Source organism: Crinia signifera, chromosome 1, assembly GCF_055691185.1.
Source record: "Crinia signifera chromosome 1, ASM5569118v1, whole genome shotgun sequence".
Classification (NCBI taxonomy): Eukaryota; Metazoa; Chordata; class Amphibia; order Anura; family Myobatrachidae; genus Crinia; species Crinia signifera.
In genome coordinates this window covers 172,727,906-172,750,591 of record NC_139217.1, presented here as the reverse complement: position 1 = coordinate 172,750,591, position 22,686 = coordinate 172,727,906, and the positions used below count along the sequence as shown (strand labels likewise).

The 22,686-nt window shown below is 42.9% G+C and overlaps 1 protein-coding gene across 1 annotated transcript in view; it reads left to right on the top strand.

The window, feature by feature from the left end:
- Positions 1–22,686, top strand: part of LOC146064089 (neuronal acetylcholine receptor subunit alpha-7-like) — a 111,796-nt gene that overhangs the window by 37,896 nt on the left and 51,214 nt on the right. Inside the window, exons 3-4 of the mRNA XM_083177177.1 lie at positions 14,045–14,089; positions 19,701–19,810. Of these exons, the coding sequence (XP_083033303.1) occupies positions 14,045–14,089; positions 19,701–19,810 (155 nt within the window). The remainder of the gene's footprint in view (positions 1–14,044; positions 14,090–19,700; positions 19,811–22,686) is intronic.

Below are 22,686 nucleotides of genomic sequence, written 5' to 3'. Positions count from 1 at the left end.
TTGTACTAGTGTTACAGGTATAAATAAATGCACAGGTACTGAAAGTGAGAGAGAGAGCGCGAGATGCATGACTGAGAACCAGACTGTGGTGGCTAGTGATGGCTGGATATTTTTTTAGCTTGATTACTTATTATAAATAAAGTAGAGGGTTTTTAAATCATCTGGCTAAACAAATATATGGAATTTAATATGTCTTAATGTCATTACACTGTATGCAATCACTACTTTATACATACTAGCTGACTTCAGGATGGAGAAGCCAGGCCAGCACCCTTTTGGGTCAGCCATTTTCAATAGTATTCCATACAGAATACTGTTTGCAGTACTGGCTGTTGCGGCAGATAGGAAGTGGCAAGCAGAACTGACATAAACCTTTAGGTTTGAAAGAGTTTTTATAAGAGATCTAAAGCTAGAGGCCTATAAATTAAAATGAAGGTATAAAGTGCATATTACAATCACATTGTACATACTGCTGAGGGGGACATTAGTGCATAGAGGCACCAATTGTGATAATTTTACTGTAAAATACATTCTGATCTTGGATTTATACAGCTGCATTTCTACAGTACTATTTGGTGCCCCCAACAATGCAAACACCCCTAATACCCAAATACCTGGGTTTCCAACACTCCAGGGACAACTGTAGCACCATAAAAGGTCCTCCTCAGTCATCGAATATGCCGCATAGAAGTAGGTGACTGAGGGTTACAATGGAAGGCCATGAGAGGCAAAATATGACAATAGAAGTCAGGTGGAGGCAGAGGGTGACAGGGGGAGGCAGTAGGTTACAGGGAGATTGTGACAATGCCCTGCAAGCTGCAGAGAACAAGGGGCATGTACCTTGCTGAAGACAGTAACATAGTGGCTTCTGCTCTGGCTGTGACAGTAGCATCCACCATTTTGTGCTTTTCCTCAGTTTAGCACTTGGTCAGGCAGACTCAGACAGTGCCAGGTACACTTGTTGTAAGCTGCTTTTAATTCACAAACCACAGTGATTTAGAAACAATGGGTTCCAGATGGCTGACAGACAATGTCTAGTCCAGGGGTAGCCAAATCCAGTCCTCAAGAGCTACCAACAGTTAACATTTTCCAGGTCTTCTTACAGAATCACAAGTGAAGTAATTAGCTCTACCTGTGGATCTTTTAAAAGGTACCAGTGAGCAATGAGTGCACCTGTGCACCTGTCGGATGGGCTGAAAATGTGAACTGTTGGTAGCTCTCGAGGAATGGAGTTGGCTACCCCTGGCCTAGTCAGACAGTCAATAGTTCAACACCAAAAGTTAAGGTGCCCATACACTAGTAAGATTTATCTTCATATCTGGCTGCTTGGAACAAAAACATGGTTATGGATGATTGACAGTTTGACAGTTTTCCAGCATTTCCAAGCAAATGGTCAACTGTCATTTGCTCTCATCCATAACTATGTTTTTGTTCCAACCAGCCAGATCTGATGATAAATCTGCATGTGTATGGCCACCTTTAGACATGCATTAGTTAGGCAATGGCAAAAGTTAGGCATGCATTAGTTAGACTGAAAAAAGTTAGGCATGCATTAGTTAGACTGAAAAAAGTTAGGCATGCATTAGTTGGACATTGATAAAAGTTAGGCATGCATTAGTTGGACATTGATAAAAGTTAGGCATGCATTAGTTGGACATTGATAAAAGTTAGGCATGCATTTGTTACACATGCCAATGCACTCATTATACCGACAAACAACTTTTTTTTATAAAACCTACTTGTTCATGCTTTACCACCCCAATGGGCATACAGCAGTGGTCAGACAACAGGGGTAAATTACCCCAAATTGGGGTAAAAATGTAATTCCTGGGGATAGTGGATGGTCACACTGCCGAGACACAGCCGGGCATGCATGGCTATGTCGCAGCAATGTGACCATCCATTACCCCCAGGAATTTCATTGCATATAGAATCTATATAGCTGTGTGTTACAGTACTATAGTGTACATGGACTTTACGCAGTGCAGTGTGTCAGGCCCTTGTGTATTGTGATGCCCCGGGCCCCACTTCCAAGTCTGCATGCTTCTTCAGTAGACTAGTTGCTGCGCCATCTTAGCAGCACGCAGTCTGTAATGTCGCTAAGGCACCAAGTTTTTTTGCCTGGTTGTAGGCTCCTGTCATGGTATACCCATCTCTAGTCTAGGGAAAAAAATTTGCACAGACTGTCACTGTATCATCTTGAAATATTGACACTAATAGTTGCCTGGATGTCAGATTATCAATGGCTATACCACACACAGCTTGGCAGCCATTGATGATGATGATTACCATGTATGGCTGTGTGGGGTAAAAATTTTGTACCACACAGCCATACATGGTACTCATCATCATCAATTGCTGCCAGGTTGTATACTGTACTGTATACTGTACTAGCAGGATATATCATCAATTTCTGGGGGTACAATGTATATTACAATTATATGATTTCCTTCCGTTTAAATCAAGGGGGTAACATCAGCGTATCTAAATATATTTTTGGGTAAAAGGCAAAAAAGTTCCCTGACCCCTGGCATAGAGGGAGAAAAGAATAGTGTGCCGAGCGCAGTCCTGTCTCTCTAAAGTAAGGGACAGATCCTTCTGGCAATGAGGCCCACCCTGCTCTGTGCACCAGGCCATTCATCTAACGTTGCTGAAAATGGTCTTCCTCAGGGGCCCTGGTGAAATACACCTACTACACCCAAGGGATTTCCACCTCTTGCCCCCTAGTTTATGAACTATCATGCCATGATTAATGGCCTCCATACAACAGCAAAACATTTCTGCAATGTCTCAATCACCTTGATGACAGGTCAGAAAATCAGGAATATTAAACGTTTAATTTCCCAATTCTCTCACGGAACGCCGATCATTGCTGGTTGCCGATAGGTGTGGCTGCATCAGTCAGAAGAAGCACTTCTGTATTAATGGTAAATGATTATTGTTGTTTGTAGACATTTATGGATATCTGTGGTTTACTTCTGTAAATTCCTGTAACACTATTTTATTTTTGTCAGGGCACGCAGGCATTAAATAAGGAAATCAAGAAAATCACACCTGTTCAAAATTCTGCATGTACATAAACATATACATATCCATATGCATAAATCTCCCATTCAAATCAGTTAAAATATAAGTGTTTTTGCCATTAAATTGCAGTTATATTTATTTTTTTAACAGTCAAAACTAAATACAATTTCGGCAACTGGTAATAGTGTCTTGGCGCCTGGAGGTCCCCACTATCTGCCACTTGAAATGTGTTTCTGTGTGTACAGATCCATACCAATACCATCTGTTATTTAAAAGACGTTTACATACCATTATTAACGCTTTACTTCTATAACTCCATGGCCAAGTGTTATGAAAAAAGGAGGACTTTTCCCATGCCAAAGCAATTGCACACATCTCTTTGTACATGCTAACATTTTCAGACAGTTTTGCCCTTACTATATGATGTTCAGTTTCTTCCTAAGGAGATCAAATGTAACTTTTATTTATGGTCGAAAGATTTGTGCATTACGCATTTAATTGTAATACTGTGAGGTACAATAATTCTAGTGAACATCTTGTCTTTTCATACATTCCTGCCTACTGCATTAAGAAGACAGTAATGTTGTACAAGTACACACAGTGGTTGCCAACATTTAACATTTGTTTCCAGGGACTGCTGAGCCAGTACATCGAAGTCTATCATGTGTGATCCTGTCTCAGCAAACTTAGTACAACAATAGTTATAATGCCATATTTAATTAGCAAATACTGTGTTTTGGACTTTTTCAGTACTTTTACTTTACAAATATGAACCGATAAAGCCAATGTTAAAGTTTCTAAAAAAGCTGAGAAAAGGCTATTTTAATGTTCAATTTAATACTGGAAAAATAAAAGCATTTACTGGGATTACAATTTACAGGAACACATACTGTATATTTGTTAAAATTACACTTTAAATGCAGAGGGACGGTGAGCAGTATAATGAATCAAAAGCTGAAATTTCTATATTGGTTGGTCTTTCTGCTTATACCCCTTGACAAAGACATAACTAGACATTTGGTGCCCTGTTTTAGAGAGAGAAGTAGTGCCCCTTCCCCCCATATTGAAAATAGGCACAGTGGGTGTTGAATGTGGGTGGCTAAAATCAGGGCCGAAACTAGGATTCCTGGTGCCGGGGTAAAGCAAGGACTGTGGCGTGTGTTCTCCCTGCCATGCCATGGCTGCCGCCTCTCCCTGCCATGCTGCGGCTCCCTCATCTCCCTTTGCACGCTGACTCTACACCTATGGAGGGGTGAGGGACATGAACCTTGTCCTCAAGCAGCGGCACAGGATTCCACAACAAGGGGGAATTAGGAACTTTGGGTTGGGCAGCAGTCTCTTGGTGGCAGTTGGTTCAAAATAAATTTTAATGTCCCCTCTATCCAGCACCCAGGTCACCTGAACCCCTAGCTCCCCCTAATTACGGCCCTGCTAAAATATAGGGGCAGGACTTATGGAGAATGGTTGGGCCTTGATGGGTAAGGGACAAAGTCACAAAATAGTACCAATTCGCATTACAATGCACAATAGTATTTTTTGGTATAATTATACCCCAATAATAATAGTACCCCATTTACAAGTTACACCACACAGTAGATCTTATACAAGATACACTTGAGTAGAGACCCTTTTACATGTTATGCCAAAGAAGAGCCACTTATACACATTATGCCATGGTAGAGCCCCTTATACCACACATTATGCCAGGTAAAGTCTCACACACAGTTTGCTAGGTAGAGCCCTCCATCTCATTCCTTCTTCTCCTTATCACTGGGCAATAGTAGAGGGAGCTGGGTGTTTCAGATGTAATAAATGAGGACAGACACTACATGCTACAGTAGTTTCAAGTAGCCATTTTAAACAAGAACAACAGTAACAGGAAACCAAACCCCAACTCCCATGACAACACTAGGTGTGGCCAAATACATAAGATTGACATTACACAAACATCTCCTTTTTTTAAATATACTTAAGGTATAACATAACTGAAAATGCTAATAATGTCCTTCATTAGTTGTTTCTTTAACTATAAATTAAGTCTGTCAGGTGGCCATGACTGACGTCCACTGCGAGTATAGACAGGTTGAGCCGGAGTTGAATTCTGTTGGGCCAGAGTCCTTAGAACTCTAGCGGGTTATAATGATGGACTGCCACCCGGTATGCTTGCGTATTCCATGTTCTCATTTTCCCTATCATCTGGTAGAATGACCTGTTGCCTATCAAATTCTTGATTTTCCATTGGCGCAGCCGGATCCATAATTAGACCAGGAACAAAATGACCTACAGTCTCCTGTAGAATTGGCCGCTCAGCTACTCCCAAATCCACATTATTGCGTCTGTACAAATTACCTTCCACATCCACAAGATATGAGCATGGTGCAACTTTGTGCACACAGGTATCACGTCTCCAACGGCCTGTGCAATCTCCAAGAAGTGGCTTCATACGAATTGGCTCACCAATAGCAAGTTCAGGCAATTCCTTAATCTATCATACCCCAACTTGGACATCTGTTTCCTCTGCTGTAGCATTTCTGGTACACCTTGTACTACACTTAGATAGAGAAAAGTACTTGCTACTGGCAAAGATGTCTTAAGCCGCCTTGACGTTAGATGCTGTGCAGGACTGGTCCCCATGCCCTCTGTTGGTGTATTCCTCCAATGTAATATGGCTTTCCATGCATCTGTATTATCACTGCTAGCCTTTTTGGACAGATTCTTCACTATCTTAACTGCTGGCTCAGCTTCACCGATTTTGGATAACGTGGGGAAGAGGTAACATGCTCAAACTTCCATTCAGAAGCAAATCGTCTAAACTGCTCACAAGCAAACTGTGGACCGTTGTCCGAAATCACTTCCTCAGGCTGGCCATAACGTGTAATTGTGCCTTGCAGCGCTTTATTGTAGTCTCTGGGGATAAATTTGGGAGAAGCTTAATTTCCCAAAAATCAGAATAATAGTCCACTATTAACAGAAATTCCATGCCTGCGTAACTGAATAACTCCATGCTGACAATCTGCCATGGACGGATTGGAATCTCATGTGACATCATAGGCTCTTTCTGTTGTGCATGTGCATATTCATTACATGCTGGGCAGTTACCAACATAGTTCTTAATCTCACTTTGCATGTTAGGCCAGTACAATGTATCCCTTGCTTGTCTGTAACATGCATCACCTCCAAGATGGCTGGAATGTATGCGTGCTAGTATTTTGGATCGCAATGATTTTGGTATGATGACTTTTGGTCCCTTGCACAAAATGCCATTCTGTACGCTGATCTCATCTCTAAATGACCAATAGTCTCTAACGATGAGTGATGTCTCTGCATTCAAATCTGGCCATCCAGTCAGTACAATAGACTTCAAAGTCTGCAGGCTCTCGTCAGTTATGGTGTGCTGCTGAACCTATTGCAGTCGCTGGTCAGTGACATTCAGATAATCTGCCTGGTTCAGTAGCGCACGCAGGGGGGGTTTCTGAGTACCCAGAAACCCCCCCAGGAGTCTATGGGTCCTAGTCTGAAAGCTGAGGGTCCCCTCTTTCCATGGGTACAAGAATTTAAAAAATCGGCCCTTGGGAACCGGAGATATCTGACTTCAAAGCAGTGGTCCCCATCCAAGCCTGTTAATTGCTCTCCCAGTCAGATATTTCAGGTTCTGTCTCACTTAGAGTTTTTCTGAGGGTATATTCCAAAAGCTGGGACTCTCCCCCTTTGATAGACACTAGAAGCTTGTCTATGCTTTTCCCAGAACCAGAGATATCAGCCTTTCGGCAGCTGGTTACTGCTCCAGCTCCACACACCTGGTATGTAGTTTTATTTCCTCGTTGGCAGATTGCTCTGCCTCCTGAACTCTCATCCCCTAGTGCCAAATACCATTTGGTAGGTGGGATTCCTTAGTTTTTAATTCCATTATCTATTTCTGGGAACTGGAGATATCTGCAGTCAAGCAAGCTGTCCTCCCACCAGAAAATTATGAATAATAAGCCCACTCCACTATACACCCCTCCTCTGCATATTAAACATCCTCTACAACCCTGGAAGTTATGTATCAGGGCCCCTTCATTAAGCCCAATGCCCCCTTCTCCCGCCCCATCTCCCACCATCTGTGCAGTAAAGGGGTAATTAGTGGAAATTACTGATCCAGGTCCTACATGCTGAGCGGTTGATATAATACCCCCTAACTTCCACGTGACATCATAGCACCCCCCACCCTACCGCTGGAGGATCGGTAGGTGCCCCAATGCCAATACATTGCTATGCCCAGGGGTCTACACTGCTGTTGACGCCCCTGTATATATATATATATATATGTGTGTGTGTGTGTGTGTGTGTGTGTATATATATATATATATATATATATATATATATATATAGTCTGGGGTGTATCCACACCTGCTGGGGCGTGGAAAGTCAGGCACTCGCCTAATAATAATCAAAGTCCAAAGGTCAGATAAAAAGTCCAAAGTTAGTGCAGTTTTTATTTCAACTATTCAATATAGTCATGGTTTTTCATAATGTGCCCCGACATTTCGGTCCTAAGTAGACGGACCTTTCTCAAGGAGCCTATAACATTTATAATAAAGCATTTCAGTAAACCATAAATAACAGCACTGATTAACAAAAAATATTCAAATGGAAACATATGGTCAAAAAACGTCTTACTTTTCAATGAAAGAGACTGGCTATCAACGAAGTTCAGGGTAGAAAAACACCCATGGTGCCTGGAGCTGCTGCCAAATAGCACTGCCCGGGCCCGGCTATTTATCCCCCCTGAGATCTAATTGATCAGAGCGTGGAAACCGCATCCACGCTCTGACAGCGTTGCTTCCGGCGTTACCGGAAGTTCGGCACCGGAAGTCGCGTCTATTTGACACGCATAGATGGAACGCAGGGCAGCAGCCCTGCGTGCGCATCTCAGCTTTAGAAACGGAGCCGCACACAGCAGGTTCCGTGTGCTTTTGAGTGCGCATCTCAACTAAGCTTAGAAACGGAGCCGCACACAGCGGGATCCGAGTGCTTTTGGGTGTAATTTTATTGGAGCTCTAGCGGTGATTTTGCTATTATGAAGGAGGGGAAGCCGGGGATTAGTCTTAACAGCCAGTGACATATAAAGATACGCTGGGTTTCATCTAAATGCGCACGCAAACTGCGATGCGTTCAATGTATTAATGTTTTAATGTTTAAGATGCTGTGGGTTATTAGCTGGCCGTTAGCTGATTATGGATTCAAAGTGGACAAAAATATAGAGGAATAATTCAGAAATATTATATTAAGTATGCGTATGCATGCTTATCATTTTACCAGTTTATATAAGAAAAAAGATTTTATAGAAATAAGATTTTGTAGAAAAAAGATTTTTTTATTTAAATTGTCGACATTTGTGTCGACTTTTTCAGAAACAGTTTTTTATTGGTTTTTATTTTTATTATTTTTATTATTATTATTGTGGGGAAAGGGAGCGCAATGTATCCCTCGTATCATCCTCTTACCAGTAGGGAAATTTTTTTTTTTAAATATATATATATATTATTTGGATTTATATACATTTGGTCTATCTATACTACTTTAACTGACCCGGCATATACTGGGTCACCTAAGTGTCCATCTCCGTGCTTTGCGCCGCCCCTCTGGAAACCCCCTTCTGAAAATCCTGCATTTGCCACTGTGGTTAATCTGTGCAGTCAGTCATCACCTGCTGCATGGTGCACACTGTGTGATAACTCTGGGCTGCTCCGGAGCTTCCACCCACAGGTACTGCTCTACTAAGAGTGTCCCTGATATACATCTCAGGGCCTGGCTTGTAAGTAACAAAGAGATTGTAATGCTATAATGTTAACATCATACTCTGAAGTCTTTTAGGTGTACAGAGGAGGCTTTTTAAAGATGACAATCAGCGGCTTATGATCAGTCTCCACTGTAATCACATCCCAGCCATATAGAAAATAATGAAAATGGGAACAAGCGAACACAATGCTAAAGCACTCCTTTTCAATTTGTGCATAATTCTGCTCAGTTGGAGTCAATGCCCTTGAAGAGAATGCAACTGGTTGTCCTTGCATCAGGCAACATCCCAGTCCAGTTTTACTTGAATCACTCTGTACAGTGACTGGCTTGGTGACATCATAATATTTCAGCAAAGGTGTAACTGTGACCAAATGCTTTATTTCCTCCACTGCCTTGTCATGCTTCGGAAGCCAGTGCCATATTGTATCTCTGTCCAGAAGTTTGCTCAGAGGTTCACATACTAAATATGTGACAAACTCAATCAAGCGTTGCACGGAATTTACATCAGTGGGCTTTGGCATTTCTAAGACCGCTGTAACTTTTTCATGATCAACTTTCAAACCTTCAGAGGACAGAATATGACCATAAAAATGAACCTTTTTCAACTTAAATTGTAGCTTCTTCACACTAAGTCTTAATTTCACTTGTTGCCAACAATCCAAAAGCGCTAGAAATTTGCGGTAGTTATCAGTCTCTGCTTCCTTTTCAGTCTCACCACAGCCAACTACAAGAATATCATCTGCTATCGGCTCAATGCCGCTCAGTCCAATCATCAATTCATGTGGTTTTCGCTAGTAAACTTCAGGTGCTACAGAAACTCCAAATGGGAGTTTAAGCCATCTTTTCCTGCCCCTTGGGTCCAAAAGGTGGTCATATAGCTGCTTTTTTCATCCAGCTTGCATTGCAGAAATGCATCACATGCATCCACCAGTGTGAAGATCTTTGTTTTGAGCAGCTTATATAACACATCCTCCAGTGTCGGCATAATGTAATGAGACCTCCGCAGTGCTTGATTTAAAAATTTAGGCTCAATACAGATTCTTAGCTTGTCAGGCTTTGCCACAATGACCATATTGCTAATCCAGTCAGTTGGTTCAGTCACAGGTGCAATATGCCCATCTACTTCATACTGATCTAGTAAAGCTTTTACTCTTGGCTTAAGGGCTATAGGCACATTGCGTGGAGCACATTGGAATGGTGGAACACTTGGATCAAGTTCAAAATGTACTTCCCCAGGAACAGATTTCACTGGTCCCTTGAACACATCATCATAGGCATCTATTAATTGCTCTTTCCTCAATGGTCCAGACAAGTCATGTTCCATCTTATGTAGCTCAGCAGGAATAGTAAACTGCATCAACCCCAAGCGCTCACACGTGGAACCTGTTCTGAACCATCCCAATGATCTCATCAGCTCTCCAGAATACAGCTTCAGTTTAGTGTTATTTGGCAGTAATGGAACTCTAGGAGCCAATTTCATTTTATCTTCCAGACTCATAACATCACATGTTGCCCCTGAGTCTAACTGACATGGTTGCCTCTTGTTAATAATAGTCAGATGTGCAAACCACTTCTGGCCTGCTGATCTTACAGTCCCAATGCATGTAAATGCCCTCAGCCCTCTGCAACACAGCTCTGAGTGTATCTACTACTGTGTGCACTCTTCCTGCTGTATTCCAGCACTTGCTTGACAGACACACTTTAGCAAAGTGATTGGTAACACCACATGAGCTGCAGGTTTTCCCAAATGCTGGACATTGCTCTTTCCCTTGCCTGTGCCTATTATCACAGTATTTACAGGCTGTGTATGTGGCTGCTGTGAGCTCTGCTGCTGATTTGTATACTTTGGTGTATCCAGTGCATTCTCCCTGCTGTGCTGCTGTCTGTCTGCAGCATTTACATTATCAGTCTGTCTCTCCATTTCCCTGATTCTCTGGTCAGTGAGCTCAGCTGTGCGACACATCTCTATAGCTGCTGACTAGGGTGGCCAATCCCGGGATCGGGATCGGCGGGATCCCGGGATTTGGCCTAAAAAAGTCTGGGATTTCAATCCCGGGATTGGATTATCCAATCCCGGGATTTTCGGGATTAGACTGCGCATGCGCAGTCTAATGCCGGGCAGCGTCTGAGCACTAGCTCAGACGCTGCCCGGCTCCCGAATCCTGACCCCTGCGTGTGGCGATGCGTAGCGTGACAGTAGAGGTCACGCTGCGCAGCCTTCTGCTGTGCACGCCCCCTTCCAGTCTCCTCCGCACGTCGCCCGCCTGCCTCTGCCTGCCCGCATCCTTTCCGGCCTGCGGCCTGGCTGCTAAGAAGGAGGTGCACGAGCCTGGATGCACCGTGCACCTCCGAACCCACTCCCGCCCGTCCGCTAATGTAAGTAAATGTGCGGGTCGGCGGTGTGGGGGTGGGTATGTGTGGAGCAGAACTGTATTAGGGATGCCAATCCCGGGATCCCGAGAATCCCGGGATTGAGCATTTTTCAATCCCGGATCCCGAGATTGAAAAAATGCCCCGGGATTGCTGACAGATCTAAATTCCACTCTCTTAAGAGACGGCGACGTGTGCTTTCACAGTTTATGCCCAATACTAATTTGTCTTGTATAAGTTCATCTTTTAATGTGCCATACTCACACGTTGCTGCCTTTTCTCTGTCGGGTAGCTAACTTATCAATGGATTCGCCTTCCTCTTGCTTACTGCAGCCAAAAATATACCTTTCATAAATCACACATTTTGCAGGCTTAAAGTATGCTTCCAATGCAGTTAGTGCACAAATTGTCACTCATCTGCATCCCATCAGGTGGAGGAATGTTGTTAGTAGATGCCATGTTGCTGAGCTTCCACTCCAGAGAAGGCAGAGAAGTGTAACACAATGATGATTCAATGCACTTGATATCTATGCAATCCTTATCCTTGTCTTGTTGCTGCAGGTTTTCTCATAAGCCTGAGCTGCCGCACCACATATAATCACCATCATTTGTGGGCTCAGGAACTTCTGACACCATGTTTCAGATGTAATAAATGAGGACAGACACTGCATGCTAGTTTCAAGTAGCCATGTTAAACAAGAACAACAGTAACAGGAAACCGCAACCCCAACTCCCATGACAACACTAGGTGTGGCCAAATATATAAGATTGACATTACACAAACACTGGGGGTCCATCTCCATAAATCACACTCCTTAGAGCATTCACCCTGGGGCTGACAGGACTTACTGGACCCCTCAACTGCTGGAACTGCAGCCATGGCTGCTATATGTGAGTTGCTCCTGGAGAAGAGTGAAATCCCTTTGATGCCCCCGGCCACCCCAATGCCGCTGCTGTCAACCTGAACATAGTGCTGTACCCTGTAGCACACGCCCTGCACACAACAGGTCCTATGAAAAGTGATATCAGGTGGTGCAGCCACAGGACCAATGCCCTTTATGCTGAATACTCTCTGAACCACCCTAGTTAGAGTGCTGACTCCTCTGCAGCATCAGTACATAGCACCCTGCATACTGTGAATTGTTCACCTCATTTTATTGTTAACTCTTTTTGCATTTTACATATACTGTATATACCCTTGGCATTTGGGAAGTAATCAGTTAAGCGCATAAACACTAGAGCAGTGATTCCTAAACTTTCTTGACCAAAGCACCCTAGAATATCAGCATTTGCACCTCTAGTCAGAAAATTTCTTATGAATAAATAAAAAATAAGTAAATTGTGCTCAGCTATCAACAGAGGCGTACCTAGATATTCGTAGGCCCCATAGCAAACGTTTATAAGGGCCCCCTATTTAGCAATTGATGTATGTAAAACATATTACTTAGACAGCAAAGATGGGCCCCCTTCAGCTATGGGCCCCATAGCAGCTACACCCCTTGCACCTATGGTAGTTACGCCCTTGCTGTCACCCTATGTTATTTGGAGGGGAACATACTGTAGCTGTGGTTCTAATTGTCCATACATTTTATGATTGGCAGCCACCAGCACTGGTTTTGCCTATCACTGAGCATAAATTATTTTTTGGTTGTGAACCCCCAACCTGAGGCACCCTTGCAAACATCCCGAGGCACACCAGGGTGCCTAGGCACATAGTTTGGGAACCACTGCACTAGAGGATACTGTGAACAATATCGCTCAGAAAGGGGCTTCTGGGCAATATCGTTCAAAATATCTTCTAGTGCGTACACACAATATTGTTAACAATGCCGCTTCAGTACAATGTTGAAGATGATTGATGTCTTCTGGACAGGCAGGTCAATTTGACTATATAGTTAAATGACCTGCCTGTTGTGGGTCCCAGTGAAGTCACTGGATGATATCGGCGGTCAAAATCATTCAGAGTGTACACACAATATCGGGACCCCCGGCTTGTTATATCAGCTGTGGCCCCATCGTTTAGTGTGTATGAGGCTTTAGAGATGACTATAGATATTTTCCACATTGCGGAAATATACTGTACCACCATGATCATTTACCTTTACAATGAATTAGTAGCCAATTTTGAAAGTAAAATCTGTTGTTTTTGTTAACTTCACTGGCAGGACGTCTCCTCTCTTCATTTCAGGAACAAGATATTATGACATCAAGGCATCCATCTCATACACTCGCACATATGCAAAAAAGCAAACAAGCAAGCAAAACAAAATGTATTGGTGGATGAAACCCTCTGGGGCTGTGGCGCACGCCATGCTAATGTTCACAGAGCTGAGGTGGTCCCTCTAAAAAGCATGTTATTGAAGTGCTGCAGGTGTGTTGCATAACAGGTTTTGACTCAGAGGTTATGGGGTTATTCAGACCTGATTGACTGCGTCTACTTACGTTTGAATAGCGAAGTATTTGCATAACTGTGGTAGCCCCTGCCTGCACAGCCTAGTTGCGAAGGCAGGAGCCGTGTCACCAAGTTTTTGGTCGCAAAGGCTGCATGTGACATCTTGCAGCAGCAGCAGTGGCCCCGCAAATGGTCCAGACATTGCCTGCATTGTCTGGACCACACCCCCCAGCCAGCACATTTTCCAGAATGTGTCTGCAGTTTAAGGGCTAGCACATACGCGCAACTGTATTCCCGGCTGCGTAGATTTGCAAAGATCGCATAATAGGGATTTTCGCTAATCAGCGCTCAAAACTGAATTAGGCCCATTGGACTTAGGTGAAAATCAATAACATTGGAACTGCTGTAAATTCCTGTCACTGACATCACTTTTGCAGTAGTGCCATAGTGATTTTCTTCATCTCTTTGTTCTAGGATGAAAAGAACCAAGTTTTGATTACAAATGCATGGCTTCAGATTGTAAGTACTACCATTTATTATATTTATTTTTTCTTTAATACAATTTATTATTTTTTAGGTTTTGGAGAAATCTGTATCTCACTATTGAATTTGAAAATAAATAATTCAAAATAATACTTTAATGATTCCCAATCATTTTTTTTAAATAATGTTAATTAATCGGCCCGTAACACTCATAGAATACCTTTGAAATGCCTCTTCTACAAATATCTCAGGGAGAGAGGTACTAATCTCATTGGCTTTATGTGTGTATGGTATAACGTCCTATTTACACCTCCTCTGTCCCTATTCCCTTTCTCTGTCTTTTCTTTTTTTCTAAATTTTCTAAGATGGGAGTTCTATTGAAGATGGGACGTTTATTATAGCAACCAATCAGATTCTACTTCCCATTTATTTAGCACATTCTAGAAGATAATAGATGGGTTGGACAACAACCCATCTTCAATAGAACTCCCATTTTTAGTAAATTTACCCTTCAATGTGGTCATGTTTAGAACTAATTCTGTCCTTTTTACTATGCTTTGATGTCATGGATATATGTAATTGCTTAGTCTGTTTCCTATATGATTTTTATTGTACTTTTGCTAGAAAATCATGTTGGAAAAATGTTTTCAAAATTGAATAATTTATAAAAAAATCAGCAACCAGTATAATCTGCCTGACAGAAGTTTTAAAAATGCTTTATTATTTTTAAGCATCATTAGGGGTAGATGTATGAAGCAGTGATAAGGGAGAAGTGATAAAGTGCCAATCAGTTCCTAACTGTCCCTTTTTAAACCTAGCCTGTAACTTTATCACTTCTCCTCCCTTATCACTGCTTCATACAGTACATCTATCCCTCAATGTAGAACAGTGGTTCAATTCCTGTATGATTAATAAATACCAATACCAAAATAAATACCAAAAGAAACAATTCAAATTTATTCTTACGCGGGACCACATGTAGGATTACTAGAGGGGGTTCCATTGCCATTCATCTGGGTAACCATAAGGAAGGCAGAGGATGTTCCCCAGCCACTGCCATTTTGCATTTTAAATAATCATGGTCACTGGACAGGTTGGGTATGAAATACCAATGGTCAGGATACTGACAGTCAGAATCCCCACGGTCACAATGCTGGTGGATCACAGTAAGTAGTTTGAAACTCTTAAGGTGTCCATACACTAATACGATTTGGCCAATTTTCACCCAATTCCTACGCATCTGGCCAAGAAATTGGAAAAGTGTCAAATCGCATGTGTTTCACCACTGATTCCGATCCAACGGATGCAAAAGGACCGCCATTCTGTCGCCCAGGAAGCTGCCGGGGAGCTCAAGGGATCTTGTATGTGACTTCTCCCCTTGGAAATGTCACAAAAGTGTATGGGGGCCTCAACCTTAGCCCACCTCTCCTGCAGCCTTACCCTAACTGTCCTCATCAATAAACTAGCCCTTACTGCCCCATCTTGGAGCCTAATTCTAACCCAGCCTAGTGACTAACTCTATAACTAACCCTTATACTCACCGCATTGTGACCACTAGGATTCTGACTGCCAGGATCCTGACTACATCCCCACTGGACATAGAAATGTGGTGACATATTTACTGGGTCTGACAGGCTTCTTTCATACCATAATAATTTATCTTCACTAGAAAGTGAATTACACGCTGTGTCAGTTTTATAAAAGTCACTTCTTTATTATTATTATTATTATTAGGGGTGCTCTCCAGAATCCTGAATAGTCAATATAATAAGGAAATATAAAACAGAAATCTGCTGCTAGCTGTCACTCAAACATTACTTATTCATTAATGTTGATATAACAATCAAAGTGATCAAAAATGACATTGAATACTGTATACCATAACCGTGCAAAATATAACAATACAAAATTGAAAATATATATTTTTTTAATTTTGAAAATATTAAAAATGAAAGAGAGTTCCCTTTTGCTCCCAGAGAGTGGGCTCTATGTTGTGATCATCATCAGTGCGCACTTCCAACTAGCATATATCAGGTGCAAATTATATGCCCTCAATAAGCATACTCCCGAAGGTAAGATACATGGTGGTGCCCTGCCACATAGATGCTTGGACACCAGCTGAATTGAATAGTGAAAGGTTAGGGTTAGGTTATGGGAAAGGAGGTTAGGGGAGAGGTACTGTAGGTCAAGGCTGGAGGAGGGAAAGCTAGGGGAAAGGCTAAGGTAAGGCTGAACAAGGGGAGGTTAGGGTAAGGCTGCAGTTGGAGGCTATGGTTTTGGGAGAGGATAGGGTAAGGCGGCAGGAGGGGAGGCAGAAGTTAGGGAAGAGGTTAAGGTAAGATTGCGGGGAGAGGCTAGTTTAAGGCTGCAGGAGGGATGGCTATGGGAAATGATTAGGTTAAGGCTGAAGGGGGAGACTAGGGTTTTGGGAGAGGTTAGGTTAAGGTTGCAGGAGGGGAGGCTAGGGTTAGGGGAGAGTTTAGGGTAAGGTTGCGGTGGAGAGGTTAGGGTAAGGCTGCAGGAGGAGAAGTTAAGGGAGAGGTTTTAGGTAAGGCCCGAAGAAGGGGAGGTAAGGGGACAGGGTAAGACTGTGGGAGGGAAGGCTAGATTTAGATGAGAGGTTAAGGTAAGGCTGAGGAGGGAAACTAGGGTGAGGTTAGGATAAGACTGCAGGAGGGGAGGCTAGGGTTTGGTAAGGCAGCAGGAGGGTAACATGCTAACTGTCTCTGCCTGCAGCCTACTCCCTGCTTCTCCCCTGCTCTTTATAAGCTCTATTCCTGTATACACTGACCTGTGTGAGCCATATACAGGGGATGTGATGAGGATGGAGCTCCTGGCACTGGCTGGCAGGTGGTCATAGTGTGGGGGGCACCAATGTCATGCAGGGGTGCTGGCTGGTAGAAGCTGCTACGGATAGGATTTATGATCCAGTAGTGCACTACAAATCCTGCACTCCTGCTCCTGTACGACCGTGATACTAGTTTTATTTGTGTGTGTGTGTGGGGGGGAGTGGGGGAATCAGCTGTGAGCATGTAAGGCCTGAGACAGTTGAGGAGAGGTGCCCCATCCACTGCAATAGCCCGGCGTCAGCCAACTCCATTTTCTCTGACAGATTCGCCCCTGACAGAATACAGTTCTTCTTTACAATCATGAGTAGAGACAGGATTATATGCATTTGCATATTTTGCCCATTCTCACTGGTTATTGCATATTTTACCTTAAATCTAGTGATGGTTCATATTTTAGGCCACGCTCTCTTCCCACCTGCGAGTCACAGCACTGCTTTGCCCTGCTGCTGCTGGCCAGGTAGTGGTAGAGTGTGCAGGCTGGGGCACTATGTGCGCAGAGTGGGGAACCTTGGATGTACGCTATGTCTGACACTGCTCTAGGCTGCCAATCAGTCAGGGCAGATGCCATTACGAAGCTCCTGAACCTTTGCCTGCCCCTGGCCTGGGACTTTACACCAAGAGACAGACTTCTGCAGCAGAGGAGGAGGGCAGAAGGGTTGTGACATCATGCGGCGCAGAGAAAATGCTGTGTTACAATGAGTATGCAGCACAGGGAGGAAGCCCTCTACTGCGCCGCCCTCACACGCTATGCTGACATTTGATCCATCGGCGCTGGAGATGAGGGCCCGTGCAGTTGATGCAAGAAGAGCTTTGGACGCTGCAGTATGCTGTAGCAGCCAGCATACTGACATCTGCAGATGCTGTGGGCCTATTTTTGAGGTTTATTTGCAACTAATTGTATGCTGATTTTTAATTAAATAAGTTAAAAATTACTTTTTTTTATTATTTAATGTAGCATATTTTAACACTTTTCATGCATATTTTAAGTATTTTTCATGCATATTTGCATGCATATTTCAAGCTTGTTTTGTTGCATATAATCCTGTCTCTAGTCATGAGTGTAGATGCCTCCGGAATGTATGCTATTCTACATCGCCTGCACTTAGACTGTAGGTCTTGATGGGTCAAATGTATTAAGCCTTAACAAGTGATGAAGTGGAGCGTGATAAAGAGAGATAAATTACCAGCTCCTAACTGCCATGTTGCAGGGTTTGAAAAATGACACTTCATATTAGGTCCTATATCTCCAATCATAGGGTAGAAAGCTCTCAAGCATCATCTTCAAATTGGTAAGACAGAGCTGGACACTGCCAGTGTTTAGCTATTAATTTATGTTAACACCAGAGTTTGGGGCTTGCATTTTGTCAGAAATGGAGAACAGGGAGCTTCATTATAAAGCTTATCTGGAACATGTATAGTAAAGCCACCAGGAGCGAGGAAGGTTCCATTATAAAGCATCCATAGATTTGATGTCTGCATGTTGTCATTAGCAAATGTAATTGAGATTTAGGGGATTCTGTATTACACAACATGAGATTTGTGGGGAGGATGTATTATAGCAGCACGTATCATTGCGAAGGTGTAGCAGGAAGGTACATTGACACGCTTGTCTCACAAAGCAGTGGAGTGAGACAAGCCTCCATAAAGGCTCTATAGCCATTATAGGTAAACGATGAGTAAAGCCAATATTGGTTGAGGTCTGTACAGTAAGCACAGCCAGAGAGGAAGTCCCATGCGGAAGGATTTTCTCCCCCTTGGACTGCCTTAGCAGAAAGAATGTTTCCCATGGGAAGCCAATGCCAATAGCAAATTGTTGCAAATTGCTGCTATTAGGGCAGCAAAATCTGACTTCTTCGGACTGCAAAAAATGAAGCCGTAGCAGCCAGGAGACTGTTTCTTAGCAGTGTATAGCCCCACCTCCTGGTAACAGCAGCCGTCAGTCATCTGTGAGAGCAGGGATCCAGGAAGTGATCATCAGTCAGTGTCACCAAGCCAGACACATACAGAGTTGTCCCTGCTCTAGATTGTAAAGCCATAAGCTATTTATGGTGGTATAAATTACATATCACCAAAGATCTAACGTGGGCTAAAAAAACTATCATAGATTATAGATGTTGCTTAAATAAGGTTGTAATTCAATAGTAATCTCTACAATGAGTTTAACTAGTTTACACTGTACTGTTAAGAGGTCACTATATATATATATATATATATATATATATATATATATATATATATATATATATATATATATTTTTTTTTTTAATTCTATATAGTTTATTAACATGTATTTTGTTTTTTGTTGTGATCCTTAAAATATGCTCTATATTGTATGTTAATCAGTAGGATGATGTATAATTTGTATAGAGGTTGTGTGTATTGTAAGGGGTGTGGGTCATTAGGTCACCAGCAAGTAGGTCGACAAGCATTAGGTCGACACCACTAGGTCGACATGGCTTAAGGTCAACATGCAGAAGGGTCGACATGACTAAAGATTGACATGGGTTAGGTCGACAGGGTCATTAGGTCAACATGGGTGAGGTCGACAGGGTCATTAGGTCGACATGGGTAATGTCGACAGTGAAAAGGTCTACATGTTGTTGTTTTTTACACCCGAATGTCGACACAGTCAACATAAACACTAAAACGTAGCACCGTAGCCCGGAGAGGAAACTACAAAGTTGGCACGCATAAGCAGACGTGATGTAAAACCAGGAATTGTTATTTATCAATAAATAGCAATTAGGGTTACTACACAATGCACCAGCATAACCAATGTCCTATTGTTTATTTACTAGTACTGGAATGACTTCTACTTGACATGGGACCAGTCAGAATTCCCTGGAGTACAAACCCTCCGATTTCCTGCTGATCAGATATGGGTTCCTGATCTACTATTATATAACAGGTAACTGTCATAATCATTATATTATAACGAGAAACACTGCTAGAACTATAGTAGCTGTAGTGATACATGACGTACACAAGTTTGCCCTTCAAAATTAAAATATGCCCTCCTCACTGATTAGGTGCAGGGTGATAGAATGACCAGTAACTGAACTATACTGTACGGTCCGTTTCACCGTACGTTTCCCGTACACTCACGGCGAGCGAAAGTCCGCCCACAGAACAGCCGCACACGGATGGTCACAAACTTCGACAATGGGGAGTGGCGTACACTTGAGCGTACGCCACCGTGCACGGACGGATCTCCCTCTTAGCCACCGATACCTGGCGTACATCAGAGCGTACGCCACCGTGTATGGATGGATGTTGTCCGTTTTCACACCGACACCTTCCGTATATCTGAGCGTACGCCACCGTACACGGACGGGTCTCGCCTTTTTTCAATGAAAAACTCAGCGTGTCACCGATCGTGAGAGGAAGCCTACGTCCGTGCACGGTGGCATACCCTTCAACTATATGGGCCTGCAAAGAATCCCTTTCAAGTTTAATTATGTCAATTGCTCTTAGATGTTGTTTATGTGTCTTTTTCATAATAAAAAACTGGTATGTTTAGGCTTCAGTGAAAAAGTTGAAACATGTCGACTTCTGTGAATTGAGTGTCCTGCTTTTTAAAGTATACAAAAACACTTTCTGATTGGGTGTAGATGGTTATAAAATAACTACAGTACCTTGACATATATAAGAAGGTCTTAGAATGAATATTACCTAAAATTAAACCTTTACATGTAGAGAAGTGTAGAAAGATATGCTTCCAATGTGTTTGAGGGCTGTGTGTGGCTTGCAGGTAGTGAAATAATGGTTTCCACTTAATAGCCTGCAGAATTGCTTATTACATTCAGGTGTAGTAATCAGCGTTAATTAGCAGACCGAGGCGTCCGCTCTCATACGGTATCTCTAGGGGTGGTCTGGAGCTATCTTTGGCGTCCACCTGTTTTTGGGCCAAAATGCACGGTGCGTTCGCCGATCGAAGCGGTTGTGGCACCGTGCATTTTGTGTGCACACCCCCCTGTACGCCCATCCTCATTATTCCGGCCGCTCCCATAAAAACGCCCACATGCCACCCACAATGACCGTGTTCTTGCGGACAGGTTTTTTCACACGGAGAGACCTGTCCGTGAGCGGTGTGTGGTCGCCGCACATGCGCATTGCGAAAGCTACGCATGCGCAGATGAAAAAAAACTTGATCCGCCCGTATACGGTCCCACCGTACCAAGCAGAATAACCCACTAAATACGTCATGTTTATGACAATATGTGTACTTGGCTATTTGTTTGACAAATTTGGGTGCAATAAGGTCATTATTTTCCATGTCCTCCTTCTATTAGACATACTTGAGAGACCATTGTACTGTATCCTTGTTAAAACACCTGTTGGCTAGTATGAGCTTGCATCCAGCTATCTACCTAAATCTGCAGCAAATCCAGTGTTAATCTTACCATCATTTGAAATGTAATTGTTATAATTAGCGAACACCTGAACCGGCTTTTTGGTACAAATAACCTTAAAATGCAAGTTACTATACATGTATACACAACTGCTAACAGCACGATCATTTTGTGATGTCACGTTTCTGTTTCTGTTTAGTGACATTTTTTAATCGTATTCAGTTCAGTATTAGCATCAGTGGCCATCTTAGTGCAGTTAATGAAGCTTTTGTGGATTCTTTATGGTGTACTTCATTTAAAAAAAAGTACGGTATGAGTAATGTCCTGTAAATGCAATCGATGTTGATCGACAATAGGGATGCCAAATCCGGGTATCGGGATTGAAAAATCCTGCACATTTTGGGGCCAAATCCCGGTATCCCGCCGATCCCTATCCAGGGATTGGCAGCCCTAATCAACAGATATGCTTTTTTGGCATCTATCTTGAGGGTGCTGAAAGGCTGATACAAATTTAAGCTACTTGTGTAATATCTGGGCGCCCGATTTTTTCATTATATTGCATCGCATCGCATGCAATATAGTGGCATACAATTCATGCGATGCGATTTTTCATTGTAAAGACCCGATTTTTAATTGTATAGTCACCCATGGGTGATTTCATACCCCCACTATCCAACTACGCATGGAGTTGATTTTATATAGTGTGGCGAGCCGGAAGCGTGGTGATGGCAGTGAGCCCCGCGAGTGTACGCAGAATACATGTAAAGTAATCCGCGTCCCCTCGCGGGGCACTCTGCGCTCGCCACGCTTCGGGCTCGGTGGCTTGCTGCGCTCGCCACACTATATAAAATCAACTCCATGCGTAGTTGGAAAGTGGGGGTATGAAATCACCCATGGGTACAATTAAAAATCGGGTCTTTACAATGAAAAATCGCATAGCATGCCTTAAGTAGTGGCATGAGATGAAAAAATCGGGCGCCCAGATAATACACAAGTACCAACAGCAGCATCCTATTGGCTGGCACCACATGATAGCAAAATGTTTTTGAGTGATAGCAAATGTAAGTCTTCAGTACTAAGGCAGGGACAGCATAGTCCCACATAAGGTTAATGTGGAACATCAGGATCTCAGTCAGTAGAACAGCAGCAGGACTGATTAGATCCATTCCTATGATCTGATGTAAATCATTGTTTGGCTGATTAACAACACTTGTGGTTTGCTGTTAAATATCTGTTCGGGGCAGAGGGCCAGAGTTACCAATGCCAGTTAGTGGCTGGGCAGCAGGCTTGGGGTGTGGCGACTATGCTAAGGACCTCTGAATTGTTGTGCCCACTTGTTAAGCCTCTGTATTGTCTGCTATAAAACCTGTTAAACTGTGATCTGAATTGCCAAGATGTAATCACTGGTATGCTGTCAATCTGCTGGGAATAT